At 38.6% G+C, this 22,200-nt stretch overlaps 1 protein-coding gene across 1 annotated transcript; it reads right to left on the reverse strand.

The window, feature by feature from the left end:
- Positions 1 to 4,385: 4,385 nt before the first annotated feature.
- On the reverse strand, positions 4,386 to 21,540 carry LOC129816677 (major histocompatibility complex class I-related gene protein-like). The gene is made up of 14 exons (XM_055871442.1): positions 21,253 to 21,540; positions 15,748 to 16,005; positions 15,369 to 15,647; positions 14,240 to 14,536; positions 13,902 to 13,922; positions 13,232 to 13,300; positions 12,966 to 12,995; positions 12,682 to 12,714; positions 12,495 to 12,533; positions 12,252 to 12,281; positions 11,840 to 11,887; positions 10,782 to 10,848; positions 10,577 to 10,596; positions 4,386 to 10,448 (listed from the first exon to the last, which is right to left on the reverse strand). The coding sequence occupies exons 1-14, from the start codon at positions 21,308 to 21,310 to the stop codon at positions 10,441 to 10,443; spliced, it is 1,257 nt and encodes a 418-aa protein (XP_055727417.1). The 5' UTR covers positions 21,311 to 21,540; the 3' UTR covers positions 4,386 to 10,440.
- Between the last annotated feature and the right edge of the window lie 660 nt (positions 21,541 to 22,200).

The following is a 22,200-nucleotide window of genomic DNA, read 5'->3' on the forward strand; positions in this document are numbered from 1 at the left end:
ACCCTTCCCCAGATCTGTCCTTAGACACAATCTTGTCTCCCAGCTCTACGTACAATTCCATTGACCTCATGGCTTGGTTACATGTCAACTGTGGGATCTTATGGGATGTTATATAGACAGGTGTGTGCCTTTCCAAATCATGTCCAATCACTTGAATTTACATCAGGTGGACTCCAATAAAGGTTGTAGAAACATCCCAAGGATGATCAATGGAAACAGGATGCACCTGAGCTCAATTTCGAGTCTCATAGCAAAGGGTCTGAATACTTATGTAAATAAGGTATTTCTGTATTTATTGATTTTTTTTATACATATATATAATTTATATATATGTCATTTATAATATATATATGTATATATATATATAATTTCTAAAAACCTGTTTTCGCTTTGTCACTATGGGGTATTGTGTGTAGATTGATGAGGAAAAAAGTATTTAATACATTTTAGAAAAAGGCTGTAACGTACAGTAACAAAATGTGGAAAAGGGGTCTGAATACTTTCAGAATGTACTGTATGTCAACGAGAGGCGGAGTGGACCTCACTTTGGATCTGATGACGACTAGGGGAGGGGAGATGGGTCTTTCTGCTCTTGACCTACAAGACAGGAATCATTCAGACATCGCCCATCTCAACCTATACTGAAATAACAAGGCAAAAAAGCAGCCAACAAGAACAAGTGTGCCCAAGGGACATTGTTATGGATATAATGCTCCATTTAGAGACGTGATCTTCGTCTCAGCTTTATGAGATAATGACCGCCCAATTAGCTGTGTGTCCTACAGACTGGAGGGGGAAAGCAGAGGGGGCTGGAACGAGTGAATCATCACCCAAATACATCCCGTTCTCTGTTCTGTTCCCACTCACTACTGGGCTGGAGACTGTCGTTCTGGTGGGATTATTACGCCATTGATTCCCAGCATGAGAAGACAAACGGGGCCTTAGAACTGGAACATGATGCACTGCAACGTAGATATCATTGAATCAACTTGATGTCATTGGAGGGTATTCAACAGATATTTATCATGGAATCAACTTGATGTCATTGGAGGGTATTCAACAGATATTTATCATGGAATCAACTTGATGTCATTGGAGAGTATTCAACAGATATTTATCATGGAATCAACTTGATGTCATTGGAGGGTATTCAACAGATATTTATCATGGAATCAACTTGATGTCATTGGAGGGTATTCAACAGATATTTATCATGGAATCAACTTGATGTCATTGGATGGTATTCAACAGATATTTATCATGGAATCAACTTGATATCATTGGAGGGTATTCAACAGATATTTATCATGGAATCAACTTGATGTCATTGGAGAGTATTCAACAGATATTTATCATGGAATCAACTTGATGTCATTGGAGGGTATTCAACAGATATTTATCATGGAATCAACTTGATGTCATTGGAGGGTATTCAACAGATATTTATCATGGAATCAACTTGATGTCATTGGAGGGTATTCAACAGATATTTATCATGGAATCAACTTGATGTCATTGGATGGTATTCAACAGATATTTATCATGGAATCAACTTGATATCATTGGAGAGTATTCAACAGATATTTATCATTGAATCAACTTGATGTCATTGGATGGTATTCAACAGATATTTATCATGGAATCAACTTGATATCATTGGAGGGTATTCAACAGATATTTATCATGGAATCAACTTGATGTCATTGGAGAGTATTCAACAGATATTTATCATGGAATCAACTTGATGTCATTGGAGGGTATTCAACAGATATTTATCATGGAATCAACTTGATGTCATTGGAGGGTATTCAACAGATATTTATCATTGAATCAACTTGATATCATTGGATGGTATTCAACAGATATTTACCATTGAATCAACTTGATGTCTTCAATATTAGACATTTGTCTAACGGCCACAAACATCAGATTTTGGAATGTCGAATTATGACTTGGGAGTGACTTGCCACGTGAACACAAGAACAACAATTGGTTACATTTAGGCAAGGTGACATGTATAGGTCAGGGGTATGGTTAAGGTTGAGGTTAAAACAGAATAAGTTTTCCTCCCCAGACCCTGGTCAGCTTTCTTTTCTTAGTCAGAAAATCCCTTGAAGGGTTTGAGTTTTTCCCCAGAACTGCCCACGTAGTCTGTATTCAATTACAGCGGCGTTGTTGTGGCTGCGTTGACGTCGCCAATGTAAATATCTAGTCATCCAGTCATCATCGTGACCTTTCATCATAGTTGACCTCTGGCGGTTGTCTCTCTCATTCCTTCTTTTCCTCCAGTAGGCCATCTACTCCTCCTGCACTGAATCATGGGTCTCGTTACTCATCCAGAGCTGCTTTTCCTCGAGTGAGACCCAGTACAGTTAAAATTAAATCAACCATTCACGTCTTATTCACTTAGCTCTCACAGTCCGTTGAAACCGAGATGATAATTCTTCCCTCTCCATCTGAAATAGTTCATTTCACTGTAGCTATAGATGTATTGCTATGCACTGTGCACCTGACACCTCTAACAAAACAACTCTGCTAATACATCACAAGTCATGCATCTTTCTGATATTGGCTTGTAAATATCTTCCTCATCCCCATGAGCAGAGCTGAGCAACCCTCAAGACACAGAGAATAGTTGATGGGTATCAAACAGTTACAGAGCCATCTGGTGGGCAAAGTGGAGTTTCTATTTATAGAAAAAAAAACTTTTGTATAGGTTACATATACTGCACACAAATATAAACACAACATGTAAAGTGTTGGTCCCATGTTTCATAAGCTGAAATAAAAGATCGCAGAAATGTTTCATATGTACAAAAAGCTAATTTCTCTCAACTTTTGTGAACAAATTTGTTTACATCCCTGTTGCCCCCCGCACCTCTCTATTTCAGAGAGGTTGGGATAAATGCAGAAGACACATTTCAGTTGAATGCATTTGAATGCATTCAGTTGTACAACTGACAAGATATCCCTGTCCCTTGTGAGAATTTCTCATTTGACAAGATATTCCATCCACCTGACAGGTGTGGCATATTAAGAAGCTGATTAAACGCCATGATTATTACACAGGTACACTTGTGCTGGGGACAATAAAAGGCAATTAAAATGTGCAGTTTTATCACACAACAAAATGTCACAGATGTCTCAAGTTGAGGGAGCATGAAATTGGCATGTTGACTACAGGAATGTCCACCAAACCTCTTCCAACCTCGTTTTAGAGAATTTGGCAGTACATCCAACCTCACAACAGCAGACCACGTTTATGGCATCTTGTGTGCTAGTGGTTTGCTGATGTCAACGTTGTAAACAGAGTGCCCCATGGTGGTAGTGGGGTTATGGTATGGGCAGGTAGGTATAAGCTATGGACAACAAACACAATTGCATTTTATCGATGGCAATTTAAATGCAGATACTGTGACAAGATCTGAGGCCCAATGTTGTGCCATTCATCTGCCACCATCACTTCATGTTTCAGCATGATTATGCACGGCCCCATGTCGCAAGAATCACTACACAATTTTTAAAAGCTGAAAATGTCCTAGTTCTTCCATGGCCTGCATACTCACCAGACATGTCACTCATTGAGCATGTTTGAGATGCCCTGGATCGATGTGTGCGGCAGCGTGTTCCAGTTCCCGCTAACATCCAGCAACTTCACACAGCCATTGTGTTCTTAACTGACTTGCTTGTTAAAAGGTTAAAAAAAATGTCAAATGTAAAGGCTGTAGAAAGGTATGCCTTTCTCCATTCAAATCAAAATGACATATTAAACTATTTTTATGAAATAATGCACATTATTTAATTTCGTTCTGAGATTCTCATATAATCACTTGTAATCATCAACCATGCCTAGTATCCCTATTTTAATTTGGTTCTCATTCCAATATGTTGGTGGAAATGTGTTAGGGAAATCCTGCAGTGTAGAGGGCTCATCACTCCCCAAATAAGAACACTCAGTCAATCCCCTAGTTTGCCCTAAACAGCCATCTATTTTAACATCCATATTGGTGCAGTGTGGTGACAGTGCAGATAATCCCAAATCCTTGTCCATAAATCAAAAGGAGTCAGTGCAGATAGAAAGTCACAATCAAAAATGAGAAAAGTTAATTTCCTGAAGAAAATGTGGTGTACATGCCATCTTGTGAAGGATTGATTCATTGATAGGATAGCCTGACTGATAACACATACAGTACACTCTATTTTACCTATACAGGCATATTAGGCAAGTAGCCTAGTGGTTAGAGCTTTGGCCCAGTAACCGAAAGGTTGCTGGATCAAATCCCTGAGCTGACAAGGTTAAAAATCTGTCTTTCTGCTGCTAAACAAGGCAGTTAACCCACTGTTCCCCGATAGGCTGTCATTGTAAATAAGAGTTTGTTCTTAACTGACTAGTTCATTTATTTTTTATTTTTTTTTACTGTAAGACACAGTACACCCTCTCTTACATACACAGGTATATTACTATAAGACACAGTACACCCTCTCTTCCCTCCACAGGTATATTACCATAAGACATACAGTACACCCTCTCTTACATACACAGGTATATTACCATAAGACATACAGTACACCCTCTCTTCCCTCCACAGGTATATTACTATAAGACACAGTACACCCTCTCTTACATACACAGGTATATTGCCATAAGACATACAGTACACCCTCTCTTCCCTCCACAGGTATATTACTATAAGACATACAGTACACCCTCTCTTACATACACAGGTATATTACTATAAGACACAGTACACCCTCTCTTCCCTCCACAGGTATATTACCATAAGACATACAGTACACCCTCTCTTACATACACAGGTATATTACTATAAGACACAGTACACCCTCTCTTCCCTCCACAGGTATATTACCATAAGACATACAGTACACCCTCTCTTCCCTCCACAGGTATATCACCATAAGACATACAGTACACCCTCTCTTACATTCACAGGTATATTACTATAAGACACAGTACACCCTCTCTTCCCTCCACAGGTATATTACTATAAGACATACAGTACACCCAATCATACAAACACAGGCATATTACTATAAGACACAGTACACCCTCTCTTACCTACACAGGCATATTATTATAAGACATACAGTACACCCAATCATACAAACACAGGCATATTACTATAAGACACAGTACACCCTACACAGACATATTACTATAAGACATGCACAATGTGTTAGGCTTCCCAAATACACATTTTCCCACATACTGAAAGTTGGTTTGGAGTCTGTAGCTTGAACAGATCACGGGTGAGTTATAATTATAGTTGATACGTTTCAACCTCTCTGGTGTAGGGGGCAGTATTTTGACATCCGGATGAAAAGTGTGCCCAAAGAAAACTGCCTGTTACTCAGGCCCAGAAGCTAGGATATGCATATAATTGGTAGATTTGGAAAGAAAACTCTAAAGTTTCTAAAACTGTTGAAATCATGTCTGAGTATAACAGAACTGAAATGGCAGGCGAAACCCCAAGGACAAACCATCCCATTACCACTATTTTCAATGGCTAGTATTTTAATAATATGGCCAAATCCTCCCAGATTGCAGTTCCTAGGGCTTCCACTAGATGTCAACAGTCTTTAGAAAGAGTTTCAGGCTGGTTTTTGGAAAAATGACCCAGAAATTGTATTTTTTCTAGGTGGCTCCCATTTTGGCTGTAGTGTTTCCAAGAGCTTGGAGGAAAGCGCATTCTTTCTTATTTATCTCCGGTAATGAACATACTATTCTCCGTCTTAAATTTTATAGTTTATTTGCGTATTAGGGCACCTAAGGTTTGATTATAAACGTTGTTTGACTTGTTTGGAAAAGTTTATTAGTAACGTTTGGGATTCATTTTGAATGCATTTTGATGGTGGGAAACTGAGTGGATTATTGACTGAAGCGCGCCAGCTAAACTGAGTTTTTATGGATATAAAGAAGGACATTATCGAACAAAAGGACCATTTGTGATGTAACTGGGACCTTTTGGAGTGCCAACAAACGATCATCAAAGGTATGGCATTTTTCATATTGCTATTTCTGACTTTTATGCCACACCTTCCTGGTTAAAATATGGTTATGTTTTTGTATGCGGTGCGCTGTCCTCAGATAATCGTATGGTTTGCTTTCGCCATAAAGCCTTTTTGACATCTGACACAGCAGCTGGATTAACAAGTTAACAAACAGATTACCGACCATTTCGAATCCCACCGTACCTTCTCCGCTATGCAATCTGGTTTCAGAGCTGGTCATGGGTGCACTTCAGCCACACTCAAGGTCCTAAACGACATCATAACCGCCATCGATAACAGACATTACTGCGCAGCTGTATTCATCGACCTGGCCAAGGCTTTCGACTCTGTCAATCACCATATTCTTATTGGCAGACTCGACAGCCTTGGTTTCTCAAATGATTGCCTCGCCTGGTTTACCAACTACTTTTCTGATAGAGTTCAGTGTGTCAAATCGGAGGGCCTGTTGTCCGGACCTCTGGCAGTCTCTATGAGGGTGCCACAGGGTTCAATCCTCGGGCCGACTCTCTTCTCTGTATACATCAATGATGTTGCTCTTGCTGCTGGTGATTCTCTGATACACCTCTACGCAGACACCATTCTGTATACTTCTGGCCCTTCTTTGGACACTGTGTTAACTAACCTCCAGACGAGCTTCAATGCCATACAACTCTCCTTCCGTGGCCTCCAATTGTTCTTAAACGCAAGTAAAACTAAATGCATGCTCTTCAACTGATCACTGCCCGCACCTGCCCGCCCATCCAGCATCACTACTCTGGACGGCTGTGACTTAGAATACGTGGACAATTACAAATAGCTAGGTGTCTGGTTAGACTGTAAACTCTCCTTCCAGACTCACATTAAAACTTCATATGGATAGGGGGCAGCATTTTCACGTTTGGGTGAAAAGCGTGCCCAGAGTAAACTGCCTCCTACTCAGTCCCAGATGCTAATATATGCATATTATTAGTAGTATTGGATAGAAAACACTCTGAAGTTTCTAAAACTGTTTGAATGATGTATGTGAGTATAACAGAACTAATATGGCAGGCAAAAACCCAAGAAAAAATCCAACCAGGAAGTGGGAAATCTGAGGTTTGTAGTTTTTCAACTCAGCCCCTATTGAAGATACAGTGGGATATGGGTCATCTTGCACTTCCTAAGGCTTCCACTAGATGTCAACAGTCTTTATAACGTTGTTTCAGGCTTCTACTGTGAAGGGGGGCTGAATGAGAGGGGATTGAGTCAGAGGTCTGCCAGCAGCCTCGGGCTCGTGATGCGCGGTCATGAGAAAGTTACCTCTCGTTCCATTGCTTTTCTACAGACAAATGAATTCTCCAGTTGGGACATTATTGAACATTTATGATAAAAACATCCTAAAGATTGATTCTATACACCGTTTGATATGTGTCTACGACCAGTAATATAACTAAACGCCCTAACAAAAGGAGGAATTTGGACATAAATTATGGACTTTATGGAACAAATCAAACATTTATTGTGGAACTGGGATTCGAAGATCATCAAAGGTAAGTGAATATTTATAATGCTATTTCTGACTTATGTTGACTCCAACATGGCGGATATCTTCTTGGGTTATGTTGGTCTCTGAGCGCCGTACTCAGATTATTGCATGGTTTGCTTTTTCGGTAAAGTTTTTTTTTTTTTATCTGACACAGCGGTTGCATTAAGGAGAAGTATATCTTTAAATCTGTGAATTACACTTGTATCTTTTATTAATGTTTATTACGAGTATTTCTGTGATTTGATGTGGTTCTGTGCAAATTCACGGGATGTTTTGGAGGCAAAGCCAAATGTAAACTGAGGTTTTTGGATATAAATATGAACTTGATCGAACAAAACATACATGTATTGTGTAACATGTTGTCCCGGGAGTGTCATCTGATGAAGAATATCAAAGGTTAGTGATTCATTTTATCAATATTTCTGCTTTTTGTGACTCCTCTCTTTGCTTGGAAAATTGCTGTATGCTTTCTGTGACTAGTTGCTGACCTAACATAATGATATGTTCTGCTTTCGCTGAAAAGCTTTTTTGAAATCGGACACTGTGGTTGGATTAACGAGAATTTTATCTTTAAAATGGTGTCTAATACTTGTATGTTTGAGAAAATTGAATTATGAGATTTCTGTTGATTGAATTTGGCGCTCTGCAATTTCATTGGCTGTTGGCGAGGGGTTCCGCTAGTGGAACCCAAGTCCTAGACAGGTTAACTGACTTGCCTAGTTGAATAAAGGTTATACACACACACCAAAAAGTTACTTTGTTGGCATTTACGTATGTCCCCATTACCAGTAAAACATAATAAAAACCTATTTCTTTCACTTACTTGCTGTGCTGTTTCATTGCTGAATTGTCCAGTCGTTTCATTCTCAACCAGGATTTCTATGGAACGCCGTTACGGTCTTTGCGTGTCATCAAATAAGCTTGTTGACCAATCAGGACCTGAATATGACTGCACGTCACATAAAAATGTAACGCATTCATTATTTTTTACGTTACACATTGATTACACCATCACTCGTATTTCATATGTCACAACGATTCATCGAGACGCATGTTATGATGCTGGTAAAGTTGTTCCGCGCAACTACAGTGCTTGTATTTAAAAAAAAGCGAGCTACATTATGGACGCAAACAATGCTCTTCCCCAAAAACATAGCAAAACGACATAATCTGTTTCAGTAGCTATAGTTAGCTAGCTAACTAAATAGCTAGGTGTCATCATCTAAAATAACCCTAATTTATAAGACAGTTCTTATTTGATTAATGGTGCTCGAACCAATCTATGTGAAGTTAGCCACAATAAGGATTAGCCACAATAGTGGACTTTGCGTTTAGCCTTCAAAATGAAAGTCTGTCATTGACAGTGATTATTTTTTACGTTACACATTTACACGTTACACCTAAATGAATACAAATAGTAGAACTATGCAATAATTGAAAAAAATAATGCTAAACCAGGTAGGAATGTTGTTATATAAAATCAACAAAAGACAATAATTTGTTAATTTGACAAAAATCTGTTGAAACCACACCGGATGTATTATACGGCAAGTCTAGACCCAAAAGCCTCCTCAACAGCTTCTACCCCCAAGCCATACGACTGCTGAACAATTAATAAAATCTCCAACGGACAATTTACACTATTCCGTTTACACTCAGTTCCGCACCGTTTTTCTCTTCAGCCCTTTAGTATAGGAAATGATCTGTCCCCTCAGATAGGCCTTCAATGTGTCCCAAAGAATGAAACTGTCAGGAGCTGAGGGTTTGTTTGCCAAAGTAAAAATATTGATCTGCTCTTTGATGACTGCACAAAATTCAGGTTGCTTTAGGAGTGTAGAATTTATTCTCCATCTACCTTGTTAGGAATGGAGATTGATAATACCAGAGGGGAATGGTCACTAAGCAATATGGGGAGATACTCGACATCTAACACTCTATGAAACAGTTGTGTCGATAGTAAAAAGTTATCTATGCGTGTGTGTGTCTTGTGTGGGTGTGAATAAAAAGAGTAGTCCCTATCCTGTGGGTGCAACTGTCTCCAGATGTCTAGTAAATTGAGATCTTTCATGAATGACATGGTGAGCTTGCCGGCTTTGGTAAGAAGTAAGGGTTTATCAGAGGACCTATCAAGAACTGTATCTAAACAAAAATTTTAATCTCCTCCAACCAGTAGCCATCCTGGTGGTGCTTGAGCGACCTGAAGGAAGACATTCTGAATAAACATATGGTCATCGAAGTTATGAGCATAAATATTCAATAGGGTCCAAGACTCTGAAAACATATGCCCCTGCACCAAAACAAACCTGCCAGAGGGATCAGAGATGGTGTTGTTGATGCAGAAGGGGATGTGTCTACTTATCAAAATTGCAGTTCCTCTTGCTTTGGAGTTAAAAGAGGACGCAAAAACTTGTCCTACCCATTCCCTCTTCTATTTCTTGTGTTCACTGGCTTCACTGGTTCAGTCCGGATAAGAGAAAACAAACAAACTGCATCTTATCCCCCAGAGAGACCGTCCTGGCTCAGACGTTGTTCAGTTCTTTGAGAAAAGTGTACACTTCTCCCGGTGTGTTGAAGAGATGGCTTCGGCCTTTGTACTGAACTTTCATCCGCGCAGGGTGAATGAGGTAGCCGGTGATGTTCTTCTCCAACTGTGCTAATGCGCAACTCTGCCTCAGTCGTTCTCAAAAGGAGATCATTCATGGAGGATTTCAGGTCGTCAATGGAAGAATGGAGTTCAGCCGATTTCTTATCAATTTTCATAGAAAGACCTTTATTACCATCCTGAATTTCCCGAGGGGAGTAGCCAGCATGTCGGCAGGCTCGCAAGAGGCTTTTGTAACTCCACGGATAATTCAGGTGTCCAAGATCACAAAAGAAGACAGCCCTCCAACTGCAGTCGACCGAGACTAAAAACCTAGGAAAGAGAACATACTATCAGCACTATTAGCAGATATGTTATTAAAGCAGATTCATGTAATTAAAGAATATTAAAACTATTCAAGAACATACAGCAAATAAGATGTTAAACAGATCCCAACTTACGTTTCTTGACAAGAGGAGTTCTAGGGGGAAAGCAAAGTTACAATTTAAAAAAAAAAATGAAATCAGAGAACAAAGCACAGCACTTCGAAAGTTATATCCATGTACAAAATCAATGCACAAGTTCATCTGTCACACAGGATTCAAAACATGTACTTTACATGCTGATATTATTCAATAAAAGGATCTCAATATAATGGATACTTACGTAGAGTCTCCAGAGTCATCAGAGCCACTAGAAGAGCTTGAGGAAATTGTTCTGCTTCTGTCGGAACCTTAAATATGAAAACATTCACCTTGAACATTCCTGAACAAAAGTCACCTTTAAAACAGCGGAAGATTAATTACTTCAATGGATTGCACCACAATATTAGTTGGATAATATTTTTCATAGCATGTAAACAGCATATCCTGTAAATGAACATAATCTATTGACAATAATCACAGTATTGTGTGAATTTGAGTAAGATTCCTCCCACAAGCTATATGATTTTTATCTCCCTCACCCGCCATGATTATGCTTCACATTTTAGTCCTTTAGCAGACACTCTTATCCAGACCGACTAACAGTAGTGAGTGCATTCATTTTCATAATTTCTTCTTACTACTCCCCCGTGGGAATCAAACCCACAACACTGGCATTGCAACCGCCATGCTCAACCAACTAACATGCCCCAGGGCAGTGATTGGGGACACTGCCCTGTGTAGTGTGCCGTCTTTCGTATGGGACGTTAAACGGGTGTCCTGACTCTGAGGTCATTAAAGATCCCATGGCACTTATCGTAAGAGTAGGGGTGTTAACCCCGGTGTCCTGGCTAAATTCCATCACGGTCACCTAATCATCCCCAGCGTACAATTGGCTCATTCACCCCCCTCCTCTCCCCCAGGTCTTTGCTGTAAATGAAAACGTGTTCTCAGTCAACTTACCTGGTAAAACAAAACAAAAACAGAGCTACATTTGTACATGTGATGTGTGGTAAATAAACAACAAACTGAAAATAATTTATGGGGGAGGAGAGGCCACCATCCAGACTTGGGTTTGTTTAAGAACCTATAAGAGGTCTGGATGACTAATAAACTCATAACTTGACAGTGTCTTCAGGTCCACAAAATACCTTGAAGGAGAGTCTGCGTCAAGTATTTGGTGCATTTAAAGTGACATTTAGATTCATTTGCATTCATTGACTGGTTTCAGATTGTTCATTGAAGAACCCGTTTTCAACTCCAAATATGAAGCTATACAAATACAGGAATAAATATTCTTACCAGTCGTATCTTGATTCGGGCACTGGAGAGCATCAGCTGGATGGCTCACTGAAAAGCACCATATTTCTTATTTTAACATGTCAACATTAAACTGTGAAAATCACATCGTTTTCTACTTTCCGTACTGATACCGGGGACATTTAAACAAGAATGCATTAATGGAAGACATAGCGATAGGTCATCACCAGAATAGTTGGGTGATTTATGAAGTCTCTCCACCACAGACCATCTATCTAGGCTCCCCACCGTGTATGGTGATGTCATATTGCTGATTCTGGACTTCATACATCCCTGCTTCAATATCCCAGGGTTTAGTACGGAAAGTACATTGAAGACATACAAGTGAGTGGGGTCACTTATCAATATGAAATGTGCTATCACTGACAATAACTCTCCACGTGGCAGTACTCACTTTTTGGTTTCTCCATTTCAGCAGGTTTTGCTAGGGGGAAATACATGTTTTTTTTATTTCAATCAGTAATGGAGGAAATGCCTTGATGGATTATATACATAATTTTTGCAAATATCTTTAATGTTCAACTCCTCAAATTATACTCTTAATGAGAAGGGAAACAACTACCAGACTGAATTTCTTTACTGCCGAAGGGTCATATTTGAGTCCAAGTTTTAGTAAAATAGAAATCTGAATACTCACCATCGATGATCAGAAGAACATTCTTCTCCAGGAGACTTGCTGAGAATTGGAAAAAAGGAACATTTCACAATAACTTCCACCTCACCTTTTCAGTAAGGAAAGTTGAGTAGGTTACTGATTGATATGAAATCCTTCATAAAGGATTCACTCCTCTATTAAATACAGCACAACACAGTTCAGTACTCACTTGGACACTGTTTTTCCTTTCCAGCTGTTGGATCTAGAAGAAGACAATAGAAAGATTAACGCTATAATAGCCTCCAGAATTTCAAAACCGACTAATCTTTCCCTGTGTAATACTGAAAATGAATGCTATTCCAATAAACAAAGAGTTCAAATGTCAGAATATTTGTTAAACACAATATAATGTTTAGTAGACACTGCAGAAATTGAGTGAAGTAGTTAGAAACCTCTCATTTTGCAGTATTATCAACAGGGACATAGTGGCTAAAAAAATAGGTGGGAACTTACCTTTTCCTTTCCAGCCCTTTCTCTTTATTACTTGGATAAATGGAGAAAAAGATGTGGCAATTAGTTTTTTCCTTCTCTCATCATCATTGGAAATCTAAATCATATCAATCTGTTTCAATCATTTCAATGCCAAAACAAAATACATGTAACACTATGGTGTTGTGTATTATTGACATTCACATGTACATGATGCACTGGATGTTTTAAATCGTTGCCACATTTGTGTATCTGCTGGTGTCTATAGTGGTGAAGAGGGCTTGACGTACCAATAACACTGATGACCAATGTGACCAATACAAAGACCATGAAGATGGTGATGGTGATGTTGGCGAGCCCTGAGATCAAAGAAGAATTGCTCAATGTGAATTCATTTGATTTCATTACAAACATAACTCTATAAGTGAAGACATTAACTAGACATTGATTAGATAATTAATCATGTTTAGTGTTAAATCGTGATCAAAACTGATTAGACTTTAGGGGCAGAGGATCACAACATCACTTTTCACAGTGGCCAATAAGAATGCACATTTGAAAAGAGGCTGCCATATACAACTGGTTTGATAACAGATGAATAACATTTAGAAGTCTAGAATATTGACAACTCGTGTTATTCTTGAACTGAGAACATAAGTAGAACAATGCCATGGTGTAATATTCATGTAAAACACGTATAATCAAAACGTAACAGAAACCAGGATTCCCAGGGTGCTTGAGCACTGATCACCAAAACAGTGGGGTGACTTGTGAAGTCTCTCCACCACAGATAATATATATCTAGGCTCCCCACAGTGTGTGGTCATATTGCTGAGTCTGGATTAGATACACCCCTGCTTCAATATCACAGGTTTTAGTACGGAAAATACATTGAGTGGGGGCCACTTATCAATATAAAATGTATTAACGCTGAAAATAACTCTACCTGGCAGTACTCACTTTTTGCGATTTCCATTTCCGCTAGGGTAAAAAAACATCAAACCATTAGGAAGACATTGATTAGATAATGATTCATGTTTAGTGTTAAATCGTGATTAAAACTGATCAGACTCTAGGGGTAGAGGATCACAACATCACTTCACAGTGGCCCGTAAGAACGCACGTTTGAAAAGAGGCTGTCATACACAACTGGTTTGCTAATAGATGAATAACATAAGTCAAGAACATAACATGTTCTAGACTTAACATTAATATTTAGAAATATTAAAAATTTGAAACAAAAACCTGAATTCCGAGGGTCCTTGAGAACTGATTTGGATAATAGGAGAACTACTAACCCTGAGAATTCCTGCGAATGCTGTCCCTGTTAGCAGACAGAACCACATCATCGCCGCTGTGTTGGACAGTGCATGTGTAGTCGTGCTTCTGTAAGTCTTCAGGGAACACAGTGAGATGGGTTCTCTTCTGATATGTCCCATCCCCGTTAGGCAGGGTCTCTTCATGCACCACATCATCATGGATTACTACTCCATCTCTTCTCCAAAATATCATGATTGCATTCGGATAGAAGCCTGTTGCATGGCAAGTCACAGGATAGGAGAGGTTTTTCTGAAGCAAACTTACCTGCGGTAGGACTGTGGAAAACAAATATACAAACATTAGAATATTGATCAAATATACAATCAGTCAGAGGGGTCTCCCGGGTGGAGCAGTGGTCTAGGGCACTGCATCGCAGCTTTAGCTGCGCCACCAGAGACTCTGGGTTCGAACCCAGGCTCTGTCGCAGCCGGCCGCGACCGGGAGGTCCGTGGGGCGACGCGCAATTGGCCTAGCGTCGTCCGGGTTAGGGAGGGTTTGGCCGGTAGGGATATCCTTGTCTCATCGCGCACCAGCGACTCCTGTGGCGGGCCGGGTGCAGTGCGCGCTAACCAAGGTAGCCAGGTGCACGGTGTTTCCTCCGACACATTGGTGCGGCTGGCTTCCGGGTTGGAGGCGCGCTGTTTAAGAAGCAGTGCGGCTTGGTTGGGTTGTGTTTCGGAGGACACATCGCTTTCGACCTTCGTCTCTCCCGAGCCCGTATGGGAGTTGTAGCGATGAGACAAGATAGTAATTACTAGCAATTGGATACCACGAAAAATTGGGAGAAAAGGGGGTAAAATTTTAAAAATATATTTAAAAAAAAAATATATATAATATATATATATACAATCAGGATATTGATCAAACATACAAACATCAGGATACTGACCAAATATATACATCTCTATAGTGTTATTATGTTCTTCAGATGACAGCATCTGGCTGTACACTATTCCAGAGGAAGGCTACTGGACAAGTCAACAAAAAGGACTACTTGTTTGAAAAATTTAAATGTATGCACACATGTAATTAGAATCTCCAAGACATCGAAATAGTAAAGCTACTTAAATTGTGTAAAAACAAATAAAGTTTTAATAATAATAATACCTGTTTTCTCCAGCATGCTTCTCTGATAGAAAACATATTTTTTCAGCCATTCAATACACGTATGGGTTAGATAGTTAATTTTGGCTTCAAGTTTAGGAACATTAGCATCCCACTTTATTTTGGTGATGAGTCCCTGCCGAACAGGTGCAATCCATCTTTTGTTCTTCAGATCAAATAATAGGAAGTCCTCTCCTCCGTATCCATACTGTTCACGTCCCTCTGTAGCACCAGTTTCCTCATCCCACTCACAGCTGTACATTATCTGCAATGTATGGGCACCTAAAAGGGAAGAACACATTGTAACATCGATCCTTCAATATTCAATGAGTGTTCACGGTTAGCTATCTATCAAAACATGCTCTGATGACTGCCTACTAACTTGTCTGGTTGAAGCGAGCTCTTGCAGTGTTCATGTTGTCTTTGAACACCTTCTCAGTCTTCTTAGAAATGTCTGTATTCCTTCCCCAGAAGTCTGGATCCACGGCTCCTTTAACCCACTCCTGTCGAGCTACCACTTCCTTTGTAGAACTGTCATAGGAATATATTGGTTCCTCATCCAAATACGCAACAGCGCTGAACTCTGGAAGGCCAGTAGGTTGTGGGAGTGCTGTGTAGAAATACTTCAGGGAATGGGTAGCTAGAAAAAAAAATGGCAAACACAGGTATAAATTAATGGATGGGAACCGAAGCAATACTGTTACATAAACACACACAATTACTTGCTGAAATCATGGTAGCACTAGCATCATACCAGTATAATAATCATGGTAGCACTAGCATCATACCAGTATAATAATCGTGGTAGCACTAGTAACATAGCAGTATAATAATCATGGTAGCATTAGTAACATAACAGTATAATAATCATAGTAACACTAGTAGCATAATCATTATAATAATCATGGTAGCACTAGTAACATAACAGTATAGTAATCATGGTAGCATTAGTAGCATTACATGTTTAAAACCTGTTGAGGACAGAGGGCGCTGTTTTCACTTTGGGGGAAAATCGTGCCCAATTTAAACGGCCTCGTACTCAATTCTTGCTCGTACAATATGCATATTATTATTACTATTGGATAGAAAACACTCTCTAGTTTCTAAAACCGTTTGAATTATATCTGTGAGTAAAACAGAACTCATTTGGCAGCAAACTTCCTGACCAGGAAGTGGAAAGTCTGAAAACGATGCTCTGTTCTAGGGCCTGCCTATAAATGGGCATGATACGTATTAGTATACATGCACGTCATACACCTTCCACTAGATGTCAAGAGACAGTGAGAGAAGAAATTGAGTGTTTATCTTGGTCTGAGGTCGAATATAAGCTGACGTGACCCCAATTTCTTGTTTCCTGGAGCGCGCAAGAAGGGACCTGGTATTGCCTTCTGTAAAGCTGTCGTTATAGACGACTAATATCTCCGGCTTTGATTTTATTTGATACATGTGACAATATCATCGTAAAGTATGTTTTTTCAATATAGTTTTATTAGATTATTGAATTTTTTTCGGGACGTTAGGCGTGTTGCGTTGTGTGCCTTTGTTCAGGAAGGAGAGCTTCGCGCCACTTGGCTAGTGTGCTTGCTAATTCAAGAGGGAAAAAGGACGTTCTAAAACCAAACAACGATTGTTCACGACAAAGGACCCCTTCTACAACATTCTGATGGAAGGTCATCAAAAGTAGGACCCATTTTATGATGCTATTTCATATATCTGTCGAACATGTGTACTATTAGGTAGCGCCCAGATTTTGGGCACTCTTTCGCTATAACATAAGCTGGATGTCGTAATGAAGTTATTTTTAGAATTCTAACACGGCGATTGCAATAAGAACTAGTGTATCTATCATTTCCTATACAACATGTATTTTTTAGTCATGTTTATGAATAGTTATTTGGTCAGAATAGGTGAGTTTTAGAAAAATATCCGCACATTCTGGGAAAAAGATGCTACGTTAGCACAATGTATAACCACTGATTTCAGCTCTAAATATGCACATTTTCGAACAAAACATAAGTGTATGTATAACCTGATGTTATAGGACTGTCATCTGATGAAGGTTAGTGAAAATTAGTATCTTTTGCTGGTTTATTCGCTATCGCGCCTATTGCTATCGCTAACGTGCCTTGATGAATGAATGCGGTAGTGTGGTAGGCTATTGTAGTAAGCTAATATAATGCTATATTGTGTTTTCGCTGTAAAACACTTAAAAAATCTGAAATATTGGCTGGATTCACAAGATGCTTGTCTTTCATTTGCTGTACACAATGCATTTTTCAGAAATGTTTTATGATGAGTATTTAGGTATTCCACGTTGGTCTCTATAATTACTCTGGCTGCTTCGGTGCTATTTCTGACGGTAGCTGTGATGGTAACTGCAATGTAAAACTGATTTATAGCTTAAATATACACATTTTTCAAACAAAACATAGATTTATTGTGTAACATGTTATAAGACTGTCATCTGATGAAGTTGTTGCTTGGTTAGTTTGGTTGGTTCTTGGTTAGTTAGGTTGGCTTTGTGCATGCTACCTTTGCTGTGAAAAATGTCTGTCCTTTTTTGTATTTGGTGGTGAGCTAACATAAATATATGTGCTGTTTTCGCTGTAAAACATTTTTAAAAATCGGACATGTTGACTGGATTCACAAGATGTGTATCTTTCATTTGCTGTATTGGACTTGTTAATGTGTGAAAGTTAAATATTTCTCAAAAATATTTTTTGAATTTCTCGCTCTGCCTTTTCAGTGGAATGTGGGAGGAGTTCCGCTAGCGGAACCCCGGGGCCAGACAGGTTAATAATCATGGTAGCACCAGTAGCATAACAGTATAATAACCATGGTAGCACTAGTAACATAACAGTATAATAATCATGGTAGCACTAGTAGCATAATAATCATGGTAGCACTAGCAGCATAACAGTATAATAATCATGGTAGCACTAGTGACATAACAGTATAATAATCATGGTAGCACTAGTAGCATAACAGTATAATAATCATGGTAGCACTAGTAGCATAACAGTATAATAATCATGGTAGCACTAGTAGCATAACAGTATAATAATCATGGTAGCACTAGTAACATAACAGTGAACAGGCCATCTATAAACTGTTCAACTGTTAAAACCTGGGACATTGATATCCAAAAGGTGCAAAAGGCTTCTCAACAGCTTCTACCCCCAAGCCATAAGACTCTTGAACAGATAATCAAATGGCTACCCAGACTATTTACATGCCTTCTCTTATGCTGCTGCTATTCTCTGTTTATTATCTATGCAGTCACTAACTCTACCTACATGTACATATTACCTCAACTAACATGTGCCCCCCTCACATTGTACATTGACCCAGTACCGGTACCCCCTGTATATAGCCTTGCTATTGTTATTTTACTGCTGCTCTTAAATTATTTGTTACTTTTATTTATGTTTTACTTATCCATTTTTTTACTTAACGCATATTTTTCTTAAAACTACATTTTTGGTTAAGGGCTTGTAAGTAAGTAAGGCTGCAACTACCTGTTGTATTTGACACATGTGACAAATAACATTAGATTTGATCAGGTATACATTGACTGACTCTCTTACACACAATCAATCACACCACTTATACTGCTGCCATACTATTTATTATAATATTATTATTTATCCCGCTACCAGTCACTTTCTCCTAATCCCTGCCTACATGTACATATTTACCTCAATACTCCAGTATCCCTGCACATTGTTCATTTGGTACTGGCATTGACCCTGTATATACTGTAGCGTATATACTGTAGCTGCCTCTTATTTATCTCATGTTTTTATTTTCATTTTCCTATTATACTTTTTGTTTTTATATATTGAATACTCCACTGTTGGGAAGGGCTTGCTAGTTAGGCGTTTCACTGTACTGGTGCATGTGACAAATAAAACTTGACCTTGAACATTGTGTGTTTACAAAAACAAATGGAAACAATGGAGGACAACCTTATATTTAGGTATAGTCTAATGGGGTAAGGCAGTTGTACTTACGAGGCATGTGTTCAAGAATCAATGATTAAATACTATTAATTTAAATGTCTATTAGACTGTAGTTCTAGGCGTATTGCACATACCGTGGTATCCTATTTATGTCACATTATTTTAAATCAATGAGTAGGCTATATATATTTTAATATTTTATGTACCCTTTGAGTAAAGAAAAAATACTCACCTGCGCATGTCATGGGAATACCAATAATGGTAAAATATGAACAATCATATTTGAAACTATTAGAAATAGCCTAGTTTTAGCAGTCATTTAAAATCTGAAATCGATGCAAAACAATCCAATTTCCAGGAAACTAGATGAATAAACATCGGACACACATGATTGGCTGAAAAATCCAGTTGTACACATCCTCACTTATATCCAGGCAGACTGTACTGGTGCAGGTTGTAAATGAAAGTAATTCGACAGATTATGTTGACACAACAGGCAATACTGACCCTGAAGATCAACAAAAGGTTACATTGAATTAGAAATTGAGTAATATTGTGCTCCAGTAATTTAGTAAGATATTTAGGGTAAGTTATTGTAAACTAGTGGGAGATTTAGAAAACAAATGCAATGAGTGTGCTTGCCTTAGAAGTCTAAAGTAATTTAGCCTGTTTTGTGTATGCTCCATTTTTTTGCCTCCTAGAAAACATAAATAATGCCAAATCTGTTTCTCTATTTGGACACAAAACGTACAATTAGGTTTTATAATTTAATGGGTGTAAACACACACGCATACTTACTTATTAAAATCATGTTAGCACTAGTAGCATAACAGTGAAGATGGTAAGCCTTTTGACAACCGAGTCCTACTTTGATATCAGGTATGTTTGTTTACAAAAACAAATGGAAACAATGGACCAAAGCCTTGAAATACAGGTATAGCCAGTCTGGGTAAGACGGTAACGTTAACTAAATTTATGAAGAATTGTATTCTTCAAGAATCAATGATTATATATAATTAATTGAAATGTCCACTGGGCATAACGGCTAGGCCTATTGCACATTCAGTACCTTGGTACCCTAAATATATTATTTCAAATCAAGGGATAGGTTAAATATTTATATTTGATGTAACGTTACCTACCCTCTGAGTGGAAAAAAATGACTCATGTCATGGGAATCAAATACGTTACCAATAAGGTAGAAATATGAACAATCCTATTTGAAACGGTATACATATTTAAAACTATCAGACATAGCCTTCCAGTAACTTCTTGATACCTCAATAGAAACAAAACAATCTAAGGGAACAATATCAACTTTGGACAAGCGCGATTGGCTGAAAAATCTAGTTGTACACATCATCACTTATATCCAGGCAAACTGTACTGGTTCAGGTTGTAAATGAAAGTAACTTCGAGATCACTGACGAGACACAATACGCCATACTGACCCTGAATAATAAAAAGGTTACATTGACTTTTAAACTGAGTAATATTGTGCTCCAGTAATTTAGTAAGATATTCAGGGAAGGTGATTGTAGTCTAGTGTTAGAGATTTAGCTACAATAAAGGTTGTATTTCTTTAAACAATGAGTGTGCTTGCCTTAGAAGTCTAATTTAATGCTTTGTGTACGCCCCACATTTGCTTTGCCTCATAGAAAATATTGTTTCTCTATTTGGGACAGAACACAGACTACGATTAGGTTTGTTTATTTTTGAAATACATAATCATCAACCCTTCCCTGGCTGCAGAGCCTGACACTCAGTTGGGCAATAATCTCGGAACTCCAACCTACATTACCACATTCAAGTTTAAAAGAAAATAGCGTTGTTGGATGGTTTTTATTTTACTTCCGAAACGGCGTTTGATTTAGGACAATCATTTAGCCTCTTTAAGGCTAACCAAACAACAGAAAGGCTCTCACCTGAGTTTGCTGTAGGCAGGATGAGACACAGCCATAACACCAGGATTTGGCCTAACATGTTTAATGTTAAACAACGGTTGGTAGCAACGTTGCCAGTAACCGCTGGTGTACGCTCGGTAGACTTTTTTGCACCAAATCCATAAAGTGTAGACCCGTTTCCCTTATCGTTTCTTATAAAATAGTGTAATGAAACAGCAAGGAGCAGGTCTCGAACCCTCGACAACCTAGACCGAGGTCCGGTGTGCTATCGACTGTGCTGTGTGTGCTATCGCCTGTGCTGAGCAGAGTCTATTTCCGCGGTTATAAACCCAGGGTCGTTACAATAGATTTGGGCGCATACAAATTTAGCGAATGATTAATACGGGTTTAACACTGTCACATGTAACTAGGCAGAGTCTGCCATGTCCATAAACATTCACTCTGTCACGGCCTAGCAAATCCTGCAGGACTTGTTTTTTATCTCTTTTACTCGAAACGAAACACATTTTCCAAATGCTTACTTGAAATGAAACGCGTTTTTCAACTACTTTAATAAAAAATAAAACATGTTTTCAATTGCTTTACTTGAAAGTAATTCATGCAAAATGTTCAAGTAATTTCAATTAATTCGAAGCAAAACAATCTAAGGGAACAATATCAATTTTGGACAAGCGCGATTGGCTGAAAAATCTAGACAGATCGAAATTTACTAGGGGTGGTCCAAAATAGGGGAGGGTTGTCAAAGTTTTATATATATATATATATATATATATATATAGTACCACTCAGAAATGGAATCATGCAGTAACCAAAAAAGTGTTAAAGAAAACAAAATATATTTTATATTTGAGATTCTTCAAAGTAGCCACCCTTTGCCTTGATGACAGCTTTGCATACTCTTGGCATTCTCTCAACCAGCTTCATGAGGTAGTCACCTGGATAGCATTTAAATGAACAGGTGTGCCTTGT

Source organism: Salvelinus fontinalis, chromosome 19 (genome assembly GCF_029448725.1).
Source record: "Salvelinus fontinalis isolate EN_2023a chromosome 19, ASM2944872v1, whole genome shotgun sequence".
In the NCBI taxonomy this organism is placed as follows: Eukaryota; Metazoa; Chordata; class Actinopteri; order Salmoniformes; family Salmonidae; genus Salvelinus; species Salvelinus fontinalis.

Coding starts and splice junctions, on each gene's coding strand:
- LOC129816677 (XM_055871442.1), bottom strand. CDS start 21,310: ATGTTAGGCCAAATCCTGGTGTTATGGCTGTGTCTCATCCTGCCTACA. Junction 14,537..15,368: donor AAGCATGCTGGAGAAAACAG/GTATTATTATTA, acceptor TGTTTTCCACAG/TCCTACCGCAGGTAAGTTTG. Junction 12,715..12,965: donor AAAGGGCTGGAAAGGAAAAG/GTAAGTTCCCAC, acceptor GTCTTCTTCTAG/ATCCAACAGCTGGAAAGGAA.